The 13430-nt window shown below is 37.6% G+C and overlaps 1 protein-coding gene across 8 annotated transcripts in view; it reads right to left on the minus strand.

The window, feature by feature from the left end:
• Window positions 1-278: 278 nt before the first annotated feature.
• GPAM (glycerol-3-phosphate acyltransferase, mitochondrial) overlaps window positions 279-13430 on the minus strand; it is a 29678-nt gene continuing 16526 nt past the window's right edge. For 7 of the 8 annotated variants that reach the window (XM_039708925.1, XM_039708924.1, XM_039708921.1 and 4 more), the window contains exons 13-22: window positions 11565-11650; window positions 10515-10630; window positions 9669-9739; window positions 8822-9086; window positions 8188-8330; window positions 6773-6850; window positions 5862-6002; window positions 4949-5138; window positions 4787-4845; window positions 279-3584 (exon numbers count right to left, since the gene is read on the minus strand). In XM_039708925.1, the coding sequence (XP_039564859.1) occupies window positions 3468-3584; window positions 4787-4845; window positions 4949-5138; window positions 5862-6002; window positions 6773-6850; window positions 8188-8330; window positions 8822-9086; window positions 9669-9739; window positions 10515-10630; window positions 11565-11650 (1266 nt within the window). In that variant the 3' untranslated portion in view covers window positions 279-3467. The remainder of the gene's footprint in view (window positions 3585-4786; window positions 4846-4948; window positions 5139-5861; window positions 6003-6772; window positions 6851-8187; window positions 8331-8821; window positions 9087-9668; window positions 9740-10514; window positions 10631-11564; window positions 11651-13430) is intronic. The other variant, XM_039708923.1, reaches the window with a different exon arrangement.

Consider the following 13430-nt stretch of genomic DNA (forward strand, 5'->3'; position numbering starts at 1 on the left):
GACTTTGTGGGGATGGGGGAACAGGGAGGCAAAATGGCACCTCCACTTTGCAACAAAACAGGGGCTCAGGATCTGGGATGTCACTTCAACCTGCTTTTTAAGTGTCTCTGCACTAGCTCATACACTGGTAGAGATACATCTACAATGAGGGATTTTAATGATTTAATTTCAGAAACTACCTGCAGTGTAACGAAGTTACTGAATAAATTATCTCAGCGAGTTATTTAAAAAAACCCACAACAACAAAAAATAATAAATCAAAAGAACACTAGAGGAGCTTGTTAAATGTCATATTAGCAAACAGTTTAATTTATTAAAATGACTCCAGTACACCTCTGTGCTTCTACAACAAACACGCATTACACATAACAGGTAAAACACGGTAACATTCTCCAGTCAGCAGTTCCCGGCTCATCAGCACAGAAACACAAAAACAACAGTATCTTACATCACCTCCCAGCTCACCCTTCTTCCACGCGGTGCTTGGGGCACTTCTCAGAGGAGCAGGCAGGCAGCTGAATGCAAGTGTGTGTCTATGCTTCCTGATCAGAGGTGGTGAGTGCAGCCCTGTGCTGCCCAGGGCACAGAGCCAGTGCCCTGCCCAGACTGCAGGCAGTGAACTCGGGGAACCTGGGGAGTGCAATCCCACATTTCCATCTCTCTAAAAACGGGACATCGACAGGATGGGCGTGGAAAGGTTACATTTCTCGTAGCATGAAAAGACACTGGCCCAAAAAGGTTTGCACACCTGAGTATTATGCTCATAAGAATTACGAGACTCATGTAAGTCTTTATAAAGTCTTAAAATACAGTTGTGATAATTCAGGGCCAGTCCTTTCTCTTTTACTGGTTAACTTTACTGAAATCAACTCGACCTGGAATTATAACAGCAAAGCAAACATGAAAAGTTAATAAAATCAGAAGACACTGAAGGTGTAAATACAGTGCAAGTGTTGGTTTTAGTCTTTTTGACTGTTACAGCCTGATAATTTTACATTCTGTGCTTTAATTTCAGGGAAAAGCATAGATGTTATGTCAGAACACACATACTAGCATATATACATGTATACATCATACACACTTGCTGCAGAATGCAAGGGCTTCCAGTGGCATATGATTCATAGTACCAATCTATCACATGCAGGTTTTTTTCATACAAAACCAAAACAGTTTTAGAGGTGTCCCTCCCCCCTGCATATACAAGTATCCATTTATGTGTATTCACATGCATTATTATCCACTCATTGATTTATGTTAACCAGATTTATTTTTTAATTATTTTTTTAATGTGAGCTATAAATTATTTTAGTTGCAACACCTAGCCAGAACATTCCAGTGGCCACAGTACTCCTGGGTTTTATGGTAACTAATACCTCAGTTGGCAAAACATTCTTAATAAAATGACTCAAGTTTTGTTTGCTTCATATTGCTTCATTTTAAATTTTTTTTTAATGTACAAACATTGCTGTTAGTACACTTCAGATTTGCTGAAGTGCAGTAAACTATGAGAGCTCATTATTCAGAAGCACCTAGACTTTTTTTTGATATTAAATGGAAGCCATCAGCAACAAACATTGTATGGAGAATTCATCAGGTGGATGAACAGTGCACATCAGTGAGTATGAGATGAAACTGTTTTCTAAACAGCTGGTAGCCTTCACAAAACAAATTATGTGATGTAGTCAGTCCTGCTGAGACAGCAGAAGGACATAAGAACACAAGCGACTCAAGGGTCAGTGTTTATCCATATTAATGTAGCTTTGGTTCAGAAATTCTTTAAGTGTTGTAGAGCACCTGGTTTAGTGACAAAACACATGCATCTCACAGTGCTAACAGTATAATGCTAATAAACTATAAACTGCAGCTTTCAAATATTAATAGCATTTAATAAAAAACTTACAGAAATATTCTTGTTGACAAATGTGCAGTACAAATGCAAGCTCCTTGGCCACAAACTCTAATTGTGTGCATCACTTTTGTGCTGGCATAACAGTGCAAGTGCTGGGATTCAAGTATGATTTTCCATGTTTATGTTAAGCAACAGAGATTACATGATGAAGTTTGGGGGATTTTCTGCTCACAAGGCCAGGATGTGAGAATCAAGCAAAGCAATGCAGCAAAGGAAATGTTTAATTTCCCTCATCTAGAAGGCATAAAGGAGGGAAAATACATTTCACAAGCAAACCAGCTTCACATACCACCAAGTTATTGCTTCAGCTAAATCAGCTGTACTAAAATACAGGACTACAGGCTGCAATCTAATCTGCCCTTACATGAAGGGAAGATGAAATCTACAGTGCAAGTCCTCCATGAAAAAGGATCAAATTGCAACACCAGAGTCCTGTTTCATAGGACAGAATTTATTCATCATTCAGTTTTGCCTGTGAATCAATTTTATTTGTAAGTTAGTTAGATCACAGTATAAAGTACATTGTTTATATTTCTGTGTTTCTAGAGCTACTACTTCATACCAATTTAGATCTGCTCAACAACAGAATATAATATGAACACTTTGTTTCCAAAGAATTGATGAAATTATTGCTGAAATTTTTAGGGTCAAAATTAAAACTTACTTCACCAAATCAAGACTTTACTCCACTTAAAAAAATCTGACATCCTATTAATTAAAAAAAAAAAAACCACCAAACCAAAACAAAACCCTGAACTTATTAGGTTTTTTTCATTTAAATAATCTAAGATTTTACAAGATATTCACATTCAGGCAACTGTTTCCTGACTCATCTGGCTGAATGACAGATGCCACAATAAAAGCAAGAACACTCTCACATTCCTCCTGACAGCAGTGATTAGTGCAATTTACCACTGCACTACACAGTTTCAATAGTGCAAGGTGTGCCTGCTGACATTTCTCACAATCACCTGCTACATGATCGTTATTCTCAGATGTCTGTACCTGTAATTTTCATTAGAATTTTGGCATTTATGTTAACACTTATGAAAAACTATGGCTTTATTCATGAAGTATATAGCCTGTCTAAGCAAAATTTTTGAGCCATTTATTAAAACAATAAAACTGAATTGGAATGAAAGTTACTTGGTTAAGCCATAAGCTGTGTTGCCACTAAACTCAAGATCTCAGGGTTAGCTACAGAACCAATATGTGTACTTGTGCATCTGTTACAGTCTTTAAAAGTTTGTTTAAAATGTAACACTGATAAAACTTTTTTTACATCTAAGTCTAATAATTTATCTTTTTTTTTGCAACATGTTAAATTACTTGTATCGAAAGTGTCATCTGAGTATCGCTGTATCACAACAGGACTGGGACTGTAAGAAACCCATAAATGCACACGTAAGAAGGCACTTGTCTTCCAGTAGTTCAAGTCAGAGAAGGCCTTACCCAGACAGTGGCACCTTACACTCTGAAGGATTAGCAAATGTCCCCAGGCTTTGCCACAGTCTCAAAACTTGTCCTCGTGTCCCTGGACAAAGGTGCTGTGTGTGGTCTATAACACCATGAAGCTCATGACGAATTCCAGTAGTTTCTGCCTGTTGCTCTGAGGTAGGAACGTAGTGCCGAGTTCCAAAATGGTGTCTTTCCTTTGCTGAGTCTGCTTGAAAACCTGAAACACAGCACGAACACATGTTAAAGGAATCACCATGTTCCTTTAACATCACCGTGTTGAAGGAATCTTCTTTCTTCTGAAATTAAAATGTTATGGTCTATAGTAAGTTTTCCCTTGTTTACAAGACTTCTTTCTTTTCCTTTCTTGAAGGCTTAGATGGCAATGTCATTAGGTATTATTACAATTCACTCAAGACTGAAGCCCTTCAAGGTTGAAGCCCTTCAGGGGTTATGGAAGAAAGTAAATTGAGAAATAAGTACAGTGCATGAGAAACAGCCAAATCTTAACAACCAATCAAAGACATCCAATTGAAAGTGTAAGCACTGTAAAAACAAGAATTCAGATGCTATGCTATAAAAGATGCTCAGCAAACATTATCTAGTTCCACTTTTCATTCTAGTTTATCCTGATGTTGGAAAATTATGGATTCAGTATGTGCTTTCCTCACAGCTATTCAGAGTCTACAGAAAGATACCTTTACTAGGCCAAGTATTGTTGGATTAGTCAATACATTAGAATTTAAAGGCAAAAACTTCAAAACTCATATCCAGCAACATTCTGCCTAAATGTCAATACTTTCTAAATTATAATGTTGTACCTTATCTGGCATTCAGGAAGCCATGCCAGTCTGGTGAAAGAAAAACACTTCACTTGCAAAATCTAGATGGATGATTTATGATTTAAAATACTAGTGGTAAAGTACAAAACTGAATGTTTATCTTAAAGAAGACTTGCATCCTCATGATGAACACTTAAGGTGTATAAGGATGGTTCTTCTGGAGCATCATTCACTGCTAAGCCAAAATTCAATAACTAATGCTTTTTTAAAGATTTAAGTAGACTTCAAAATTAAATTTAGCTATTACTGAGCACAGAACATGTTCTCAGCCTTTCAATATTGTTCCATAGGGACATGGAGTAGAACAGAGAACTTCATTTGCTGTGAATAAAAATGTCTAGTCACCCATCCATCCAGACAGGCCTTCCCAGGGGCAAGAAGTACTCTGTTCTAGAGCTTGTGGTCTCTGTTACAGCCCTCAGCCTAAAGGAAACCAAAATGCTCCAAACCCACAATACATTTCCACAGATACAATCACTGATTTTAAAATGACACTGAACAGATTCCTTGAAATGTCCAAATCGTGCTCATTATTGAAATGAAACTTAACAGTTGCCAGCTCTGAGCACCAAACACTTACTCCAATTTCCTTGAAGACTTTCACTGCATTTTTCACGTGACTGTAGGTAGCACTCTCAGCTGCAAGAGAGAAAACACAGAGATAAACAAATTCAATTTGGGCTACCTTGTGGTAGAAAAAGCAGAATGAATCAAACCCAGTTCCAAAACCAGTTTAACATACCATACACAGCAACATTCCTCTCTGTCCTGCTTATTAAGTGCCTGTGCAGCTTCTGAATATACTCAGACTCTAGAACAGGACCACTAAAATTGTGCACAAAGATGACAGCAGAGCTGTATGCCTCCAGTAATGGTCCCAGTAACCTCTGCAGGAAGGTGATGTACTGCTGATGCTCTTGAGACTGGCTCACCTAAGAAAAGGTAACAAAAGGTTCAGTGACAGAGTGGAAACCAGAAATTATCTGCAAGGCATAACATATCTAAACAGCAACCAAAATAGAAACAAAAGCACAAAAACAAGTGTGGGGGCACAGCACAATATGGGAGCATAGTAGAAAAAAAAGGTTTATCATGAGCAAAAAACCAGGCACTGAACATCACAGACCAATGCTATTTTTTCCTGCTTTAGAGTACTACTATTTTCCCAAGATAAAATTAAAGACATCATGCTGTTCTGCAGCCAACAGAAGGGCTGCCCTACATTCACAGAGACAGACAGAAGTTTTCATGTGTTAACAAGATATCCTAAAGAGCGTTTGTGTCAGCTCTGAGAAAAACAGTAATACATCTAAAATCAACATAAGCAATCTATGAAGTGAAATACAGGCTGAATACAAATACCAGCTGGATGTGCCCCTTTTAGACTGCATGTAAAGAGTAAAACCAATGTACTTGAGTCTTTATCATTTTTCAGTACTCTAACCCATTGCTCTTCCACCTCCCTGTAAAGATTGTTTATGTTTCTTCAGCTGTTTTCCTCATGGGAAGGAAACAAATGGACTGTACAAAAATACTAACATTGCAAAGCAACAAAAACCCGCTCCCCCCCAAAAAAATTATCAGTACCTGTTCTGAATAAGCAAAGTAACTTGTATCTCTCACAAAAGGGTTCAACATTATAAGGAAAATATTACCTTCAGGTAGCAATCTCTCTGTTCCTCTCCAAAATCACTGTCTTCATCTTCCTCATCACTTCTCCAAGATAATGGCTCAGGGAGTTTTTTATTCCACTGCTGTTCTGTAAGACTGGGGCTAACATCCTCCTGATCATCCTGCTTAAATTGCAAAAACAAGGTGGTAAATAGGTAAAACTCCAAATTCAGGAAAGCAATAGGTTTACTTTATAATCTCATCTGACTTAATGCATTTATTAACCAATATTTAATGGATGCAAGTGAGACTCAATTATAGGCAGCATTGAGAAAAGGAGAGAGAAGAGACATTTGGTGAAAAAGACTGGGTTTTTTTCTTGCTTCCTCCTGGGTGCCAAGGTTTGTTTACTGTGCACAAAAAAGAAGTTTATGAAGCAAAGATATGCTGAATCAGCTGCCTCAACTCCTCTAAGGTTTTCTTTGCACTGTGCACCTCTGGCAAACTGCACCATACAGCGACTCCCCTACAGCCTTGAAGCTGCAAGCTGAGGAGTTTTACAGTAATTCTGAGATCAATACAAAGGAATTAAGAATGACAAAATGTCTGGACTCCTGACTCCTGTAGAGTAGAAAGTAAAAAATCCATGTAGCTATGCTACATTTGAAAGGGCTGCAATAATAAAATAAATCCCAAGTCTCAAGACAGTACAAAAATAGGTGTCTTCCTTAGTAGCCTTACTGGTAAAATGAATTACACAGAGTCATGAAGCACCACAGACTGACTGTGTCCAACTGTCTGATGCTTAGGAACAGGGGAATGAAGCAGTCTCAGTCCTGGGCACATTGTTACTAGCTTTCAGTGACAATATGTTCTTAGAACAAGTATCAAAACTAAGGAGCACAAAGCACCCATAGTACAGTACCCCACTGCCACAGTATCTCTGCCACTTTACCTCAGCCACCAGGAGAATGCCATACTGGATCAGCCTTTCCACAGACTCGTGGCAAACTTGATAGATCACCTGGCAAGGCTGCACAACATAAAGGAATGCAGTGAAAAAGTCACATCCATTACACCCATTAAAGCAACACCATTCCCTGTTCAGTATGAATGTTTTCTATAGCAGTATTATTTCCTTTATGCAAGCTGTTAAACTTTTATCAGCATAACCCCAATGCACCACCCTCGTGTTTATCCTGGCAGACATTAAAAAAAATTATAGTGACATAGGATATTTAAAGCACATCCAAGATTCTTCCAAAATGCATTACCACTGGTAGAAAGCCATATTAAATATTCTCCCTTTTTAATAGCCTCTAACCAAATTTTAGTTTGTTAACAGTTATGGAACACAATCATCATAAAATTAAAATTATTGACACTCGTAACAGTGATCTATTTGGAATTTAAAGGAAACTACACTTTCAAGAAATTCTCTGATGTGTTTTGAAACCGGATAAAAAAACCCAACTTCTTTTACATTTGTAATAATTTAGGAAATATTTTCTTAGTTAAAAAATAATAATCAATTATTAACTCTGAAAGCAGAAGGATAATATTACTAAAGAACTCCAGTGTATGAGCTAACACTATTACCAAGACAAAAATACCAGATTTGGCTTATGCTTCCGTAAAAATGCATGAGCCAATTATGAGTACAAATGTAAGAGCTAATTTGAGAATCTCTAGAATTTTAAGTAACTTCTACACATAAGAAAAAATAACATCTAGCACTTAAAATTGGAGGTACACAGTGTCTGAAAAGTGAGATAACATCAGCTCTCGTCAATGTTTTGTCACAACAAAAACTGAAGTCAGGCCATGTTGAAAATTTCCACCAAGTACCAGGTGTGGCACAACATAAGAGCTGCACTCCTATGCAAATAAGGGATATCTTTAGAATATAGAGCCTTACTTCCCAACGCAATTTCAATCACCTGTGCAAACTCATAGGCGCTGGGTACTCACAATGAGTGTTTCTTTTGTAAAAGAAACAAAAACAGCTTTTGTTTCTTTAGGGGAAAAAAAATAGTTTGGGCAGAATGCAAAATTACAGCTGTGATGATCTAATGACAGGAATTATACAAAATATGTTAGAGGAACTGCTCTCTCAGCTTCCCACAACTCGAGGTGGGTTTCTTAATGCTGCCTTTCTCAGGAAAGGCCTAAAGCAAAGCAGAAGTGTCCCAGGCCCAGCCCAGCATCACCCACTTCAGCACTTGCAGGAGCAGCAGGTGGCACTCAGTGTGTGACACCAGCACCATCAAACTGCATTGACAGTGAACAGACCAGAGCTGTGACACTTGTAGAAAGCATCCTGTAATTTTAAAATAACAAGCAGAACAAACAATTAATGCAATTACCTACCAAAGACACAGTGAATTCATTGGAAAGCAAGTAGCACAAGCTGGCAGCTTTTCGGACCAGGTGTTCTTGACTGATTAAACTGGGAGAAGCACCACTGGTACCATTTCTGTACCTCCTGCTCTGAATCGCGTGAAGACTGCAGGCTGGAGCAGAAACAAACACAGGAAAAGTTCAATTTTCCAAAGAGCTTTATGGCAAATGAAACATCAGACTTCTGTTTTGTCCACTTCTGGGACTAAAAGCAGTCAAATATTACACACACCATTCAAGAATAAAGACAGACTTAACCACTATTTTGTGTCCAGTAATGTCAGATCAAAACAAAATCTCATAAAAAGAATGCTCACCACCAAAACACAGGTTTTGCCATGTTGGCTCAGAACCCTCATAGTGCCTTGTCTATAGCAGTGACCAATACACAAATACTTCCAAGAAAGATAAAGGATGAGGGGAAAAAAGAATGGGAACGTTCCTCAAACGGAATACAAGTTTGCTTTAGAATTGTTTGTTACGGTAAACATGAGTTGAAAAAATATATTACAGCAAATAACATGAGAAACTGATAGGGATTTTTGTGCAGGTACTTTGACTTTCAAGACAAGAAAGTCTTTCTTTGATAAACCCCAAAACCTACCAATAACAGCCTCTTTAATGAACACATGAAGTATTCCATTGCTGTAGAAGTTGAGCTCAAAGACAGCAGGTATTGTGATGCTGGGAGTGACGAAGAACTCATTGTTTCTGCTCGTGTTTGTGATATTTACACAGTTCCCCAACAAGTGGATGGCATGCATGACAACATCATCTGAGTTCCCTGAAAATCCCAAGTCAAAGTCACGGGCTAGGACCTCCTCCTTCATAGAGAAGAAATCTTCTACCAGTCTGGAAAGATCAGTTCCCTGGAAATAAACACAGAATCACACAGTTAAACAATTTTTCTGCACAGTAATCTAACAGTAACAGATCTAACAGATTTGAAGGACTTTTAGAAAAAATACAAAACAAACTTGTAGGAGAAAAAAAAAAATCTTCCAACTTTCATGCACAAGACTTCAGGTAAACATTAGTATCATTCTGCCATTGTGATATAGTATTTTAGTACTGAGGAACACTAAAACCAATTTGGAAATTAATGGAACAGTTTCTAGAATATTCAGTAGTGAATGTGTTTTGAGATCTATGAAACAACCCTAATACAACAAATGAGACCCATATAATCTTTTAAAAAAGCACAGCATTTTGAATTACAAAGATTTATTTCCACATGAGCATTTATTATCATCCCATCAATAATGGCTTGTGTTCAAGCACCTGCTGCTAACTAAAATATCAGCACTCAGACTACCTGAAATCCACTTTAATTTAAATGCATCTTTCTTTTTTTTAATCAGTATCATGCAATTGTAAAATCCATACTTTTTTTTTTAATAATTAACAAGGCCAAAGCAATATTGGCTATTTAAGCAACACAGAAGCCTTACCTGCCTGTGTCTGTACAGCAACAAACAGGCAACAATGTGGGTAGACATCACAGCACAGGACTTGTCAGCAGCTAGAGTTGAACAAGATAAACTTCTTGAGCATCTGAGACATTCCAAATACCATTACAAATTAAAAAGTACCCACTATTTAAAAAATAGTAACATTGATGTAGGCACAGAACTGTACCCACTGAATGAAATACAAAGTGTATTATGTGTGTCTAGAAACAATGTAAAAGTAATCAAAGTAACCTGGACTAAGAAGGCCTAATAAAGCTTAAATATTTACTAAGGTAAGCACTGTTTCCTGTGTATCTCTGGTACCACAAGCCATAGTCCTACTGACTGAAGCATACACCCCACAACCTATAAAACCTGGCAACACTGGTCCATGCAGCTACATAAGTTCATGTATGATCTTAAATAATGCCATTAAGACACTTCAATAGCTCCTTACATGAAGAGACAAGCAATGAATGTATCAATATGACAATCAAGCACTTCAAAGCACAGAAACTTTAGTCTACTAGTCCAACAAACAGAACAAAAATCTTCTACTTGATCAGAAAAAGAGTTTAATAACTTTGAAGAGAATGGAGGGAGACAAAGCATGGAGAATTGTCAAGAAAGTCATGAAATGATCACTTGAATGGAGACAACTAAGAAGTGTGACATTACCACACAAAATTCATGCTGTCAGAAAACCAAACAGGCAGCTGACAGCAACCTGCTCCAGTGGAAGGTGTCACTGCCATGGCAGGGGGGTTGAAATGAGATGATCTTTAAGGTCCCTTCCTATCCACACCACTTTATGATTCTGTGGTAGTGATACTCTTCAACACTTACTGAACAAAATGTGCTCAGCTAAGTTGGCTATCAGCTCTCTTCTGAAGGGTTCGCTGGTGATATCCCTGGAGTTGGGCAGCGAGGCTTCTGCACCTTCATCCACAGTATCATTAGGTCTGAATACAGATAAAAATTAACAAGATGACATTTAGATTCTGATCAAAATGTAAAATAATATAAACTGATTTTTTAATGTACACTTAACTGAACTACAGCACAAAATAACATTTCTGCCCTGGTAAGGGCAGAAAATGTTATCAGCAAAAAGCTCTACCAACTTTTCCTGATTATTTCTTTGCGCTGCACAATAGTCCATGATAAGACTATCAGAAGAAAAATTGCAAGCTTTTTATATGGCTAATCATGACTTTCCTGTAACACCAATTGCTCTTTTTCCTTCAATTAACATGGACAACAGTAGAAAAAACAAATTTGCCTGAAAGACAGAGCCCAGGTTCTCTACAAACTAGAAATGGTCTTTTGTATGGACTTACAACTTTCTAAAGGTACAGGACTGACTTTGCCCCCACTAGGACCACACAGGTCTGTATAAATCCTGAAAAAACAGCTAAAATGTCTATGTAACAAAAGCAGAACTAACCCTTGAGCAGTTTTGCAGTTCTGACAGACGCCTCCTTGAAAACAAGGAGTACTCACTCACAGGTCCTATTTGCTTTGGAATTATTCCAAAAACCTTGTGAAATGTTTGTGAGGTTTAAAAACAAATCCTTTACTTTTCCCTAAGCATGGCATTTTTCTCCCTAAATTATTCCCATAAAATTAAAATAAACAAATCAACAGAGGTTACAAAAAAAAAAAAAAGGAAAAAAGTCTACCTGAATTTATTTGAACAGAGGTCATCATGAAGAATGTAACTCTTATAATAAACTGCAGTTAGAATTGCCTAAGTTTTGCACTTTTCTATAAAAATTAGATTATCCATGGGGAGTTCAAACACTGCTTGGAATTTAATGCAGAACACTAAAAAAGATAAACAAACAAATCCCAACTTGTCCTCCCTTTCAACAACACCCCCAAAAAAATCTCTACCTGGATGGAAGTATAGCTGGTAACAAAGCTTGTTCCAAAGAAAAAGGAGCAGGCACAGGTTTTTGGCTTTGGCTGTTTACATATTCCTGTTAAAAAAAGGCTCATTATTTTTTGTACTTTTTCCACCTTATTCTTGCATTCAATTGATAATGCTGTTACAGGAAAAAGGCAATTATTTAAAAATGCAACTGATTAAAAATAGCTCACACTAAAAAAGCAGTAATAAGGTCAGAGATATTAAAAGTTTTCAACAGTTTATTCACTTTTGACTTTAGTGCAAAAAGTAGACTTCCCACAGCAAGGAATCTGTACTTCATAAAAAAATTGCATTGAAAACAACACATAACCTCTGTCAGCACCCTGCTGTGAACAACTCCTTTGAGATGAATGCCACGATTAAATTAATGAGAACTGCCTCATTAACATAAATGAGAGCAAAACCTAGCACCCATTCAGAACCAGCATGGAGACTGTAATTATTGCTTACTCCTGCCTTCCTCAAAAGCCGTGAGAGAGAACTTCTAAGGGGAAACACTGCTGTACAAAACTCCAGTTGCAAGACACAAACTAAAGCCCCCAGGAAGCAGGCAGGGTACTGCATGCTTGGAATTCCTGAATCCCAAATTTCTCAAAAGCCAAACTCCTCTCCTTATAGGCTAAAATTTACACTGTTCTGTTTTCAGGACACTGTGTTCCCTCAGTTTCAGTAAAGAATGGGAAACTAAAGAGCCACTTAACCTGCTGGTCAGGAAAACAGCTCCCTCCCAGGAAAGCTGCTTAAAAGACTTCCACAGCCTCTTTCACACTCTCTTCTGCTTCCAAGCCTGTGTTCTTAGAACTGCAGATGCCCAAAATTAACCCCCAACGCTCATGTGCTTTAGAAAAGCAGTGACTGACACAACTACAGTTACACTTCTGCAAATGTGAGCTAAGGCACACTTTAATGATTTATGTCATTTGTCACCATTCTAGAGCACAATAAGGAACACAGGTACAAGTGGGACCTGACAGAGGCTGCTGGGAAGGTACAGAGTGATTAGCATTTCACTAGATTAGGAGGGCAGATAACCCTCTTTTCCTTACACTGATCCAAGAAGAGTTGTTAACTCCCTACCAAGAATAGCCCAAGCCTCCTCCTTTGGAAGAGAATTAGTATCTTTCCCTACTACACTAATTATAATGCAGGACAGCCGGTCACAATAATTTCATGCTGTGGTAACTGAACCCTCCAAAGCTCTCCAGCCCTACTGCTTTTCCTGAGACAAGTAGGGCAGAAAGAAGAACACCTAATTAATTTGAATAATGTTCTACTAAGTTGCTAATGCAGTGCTTAATCTTATTAAAGTCACAGTAAAAATAAGGTATACTGTGGCAGAATACAGATTAGTGAAATGTAGATTAGTACCAGCAGATTCTGCAAAGAGATCTGAGAAAATTTAGAGTAAAGGCAGATACTGCCACACTACCCCCTGAGAAACTACAGAACAGTATACAGTGAAGTGATGTAGGTAACAGTTGTGAACTAATGATGAATGATGACTTTCAAAGCATATACAGCTTTTCATGATATATTACCCATGACACTTTTATAGCTACTAATTTGCTCAGCAATTTTAAAAATCCAGTGAGATAAACACCCTTCCTCAACCATTGCAGTATCATTAAATTAAATTGGAAAACAGTATTCAGCTTCCTTCAAATCCAAATGTCTCTACAACATAAAGAATTACTAGATATTATGAGGATCATTTTACAGATCACTTGTTAAACAAAGAACCCCACCACTAAGAAAACTTAGACCGTTTTGACTAATATATCAACTCTGAGACTTTCTGCTTAATACAAAGGTGTCCAAAGATTCAAACA

The sequence above is a fragment of the Passer montanus genome, unplaced genomic scaffold (genome assembly GCF_014805655.1).
Source record: "Passer montanus isolate IOZ18808 unplaced genomic scaffold, ASM1480565v1 scaffold21, whole genome shotgun sequence".
NCBI classification, from domain to species: domain Eukaryota; kingdom Metazoa; phylum Chordata; class Aves; order Passeriformes; family Passeridae; genus Passer; species Passer montanus.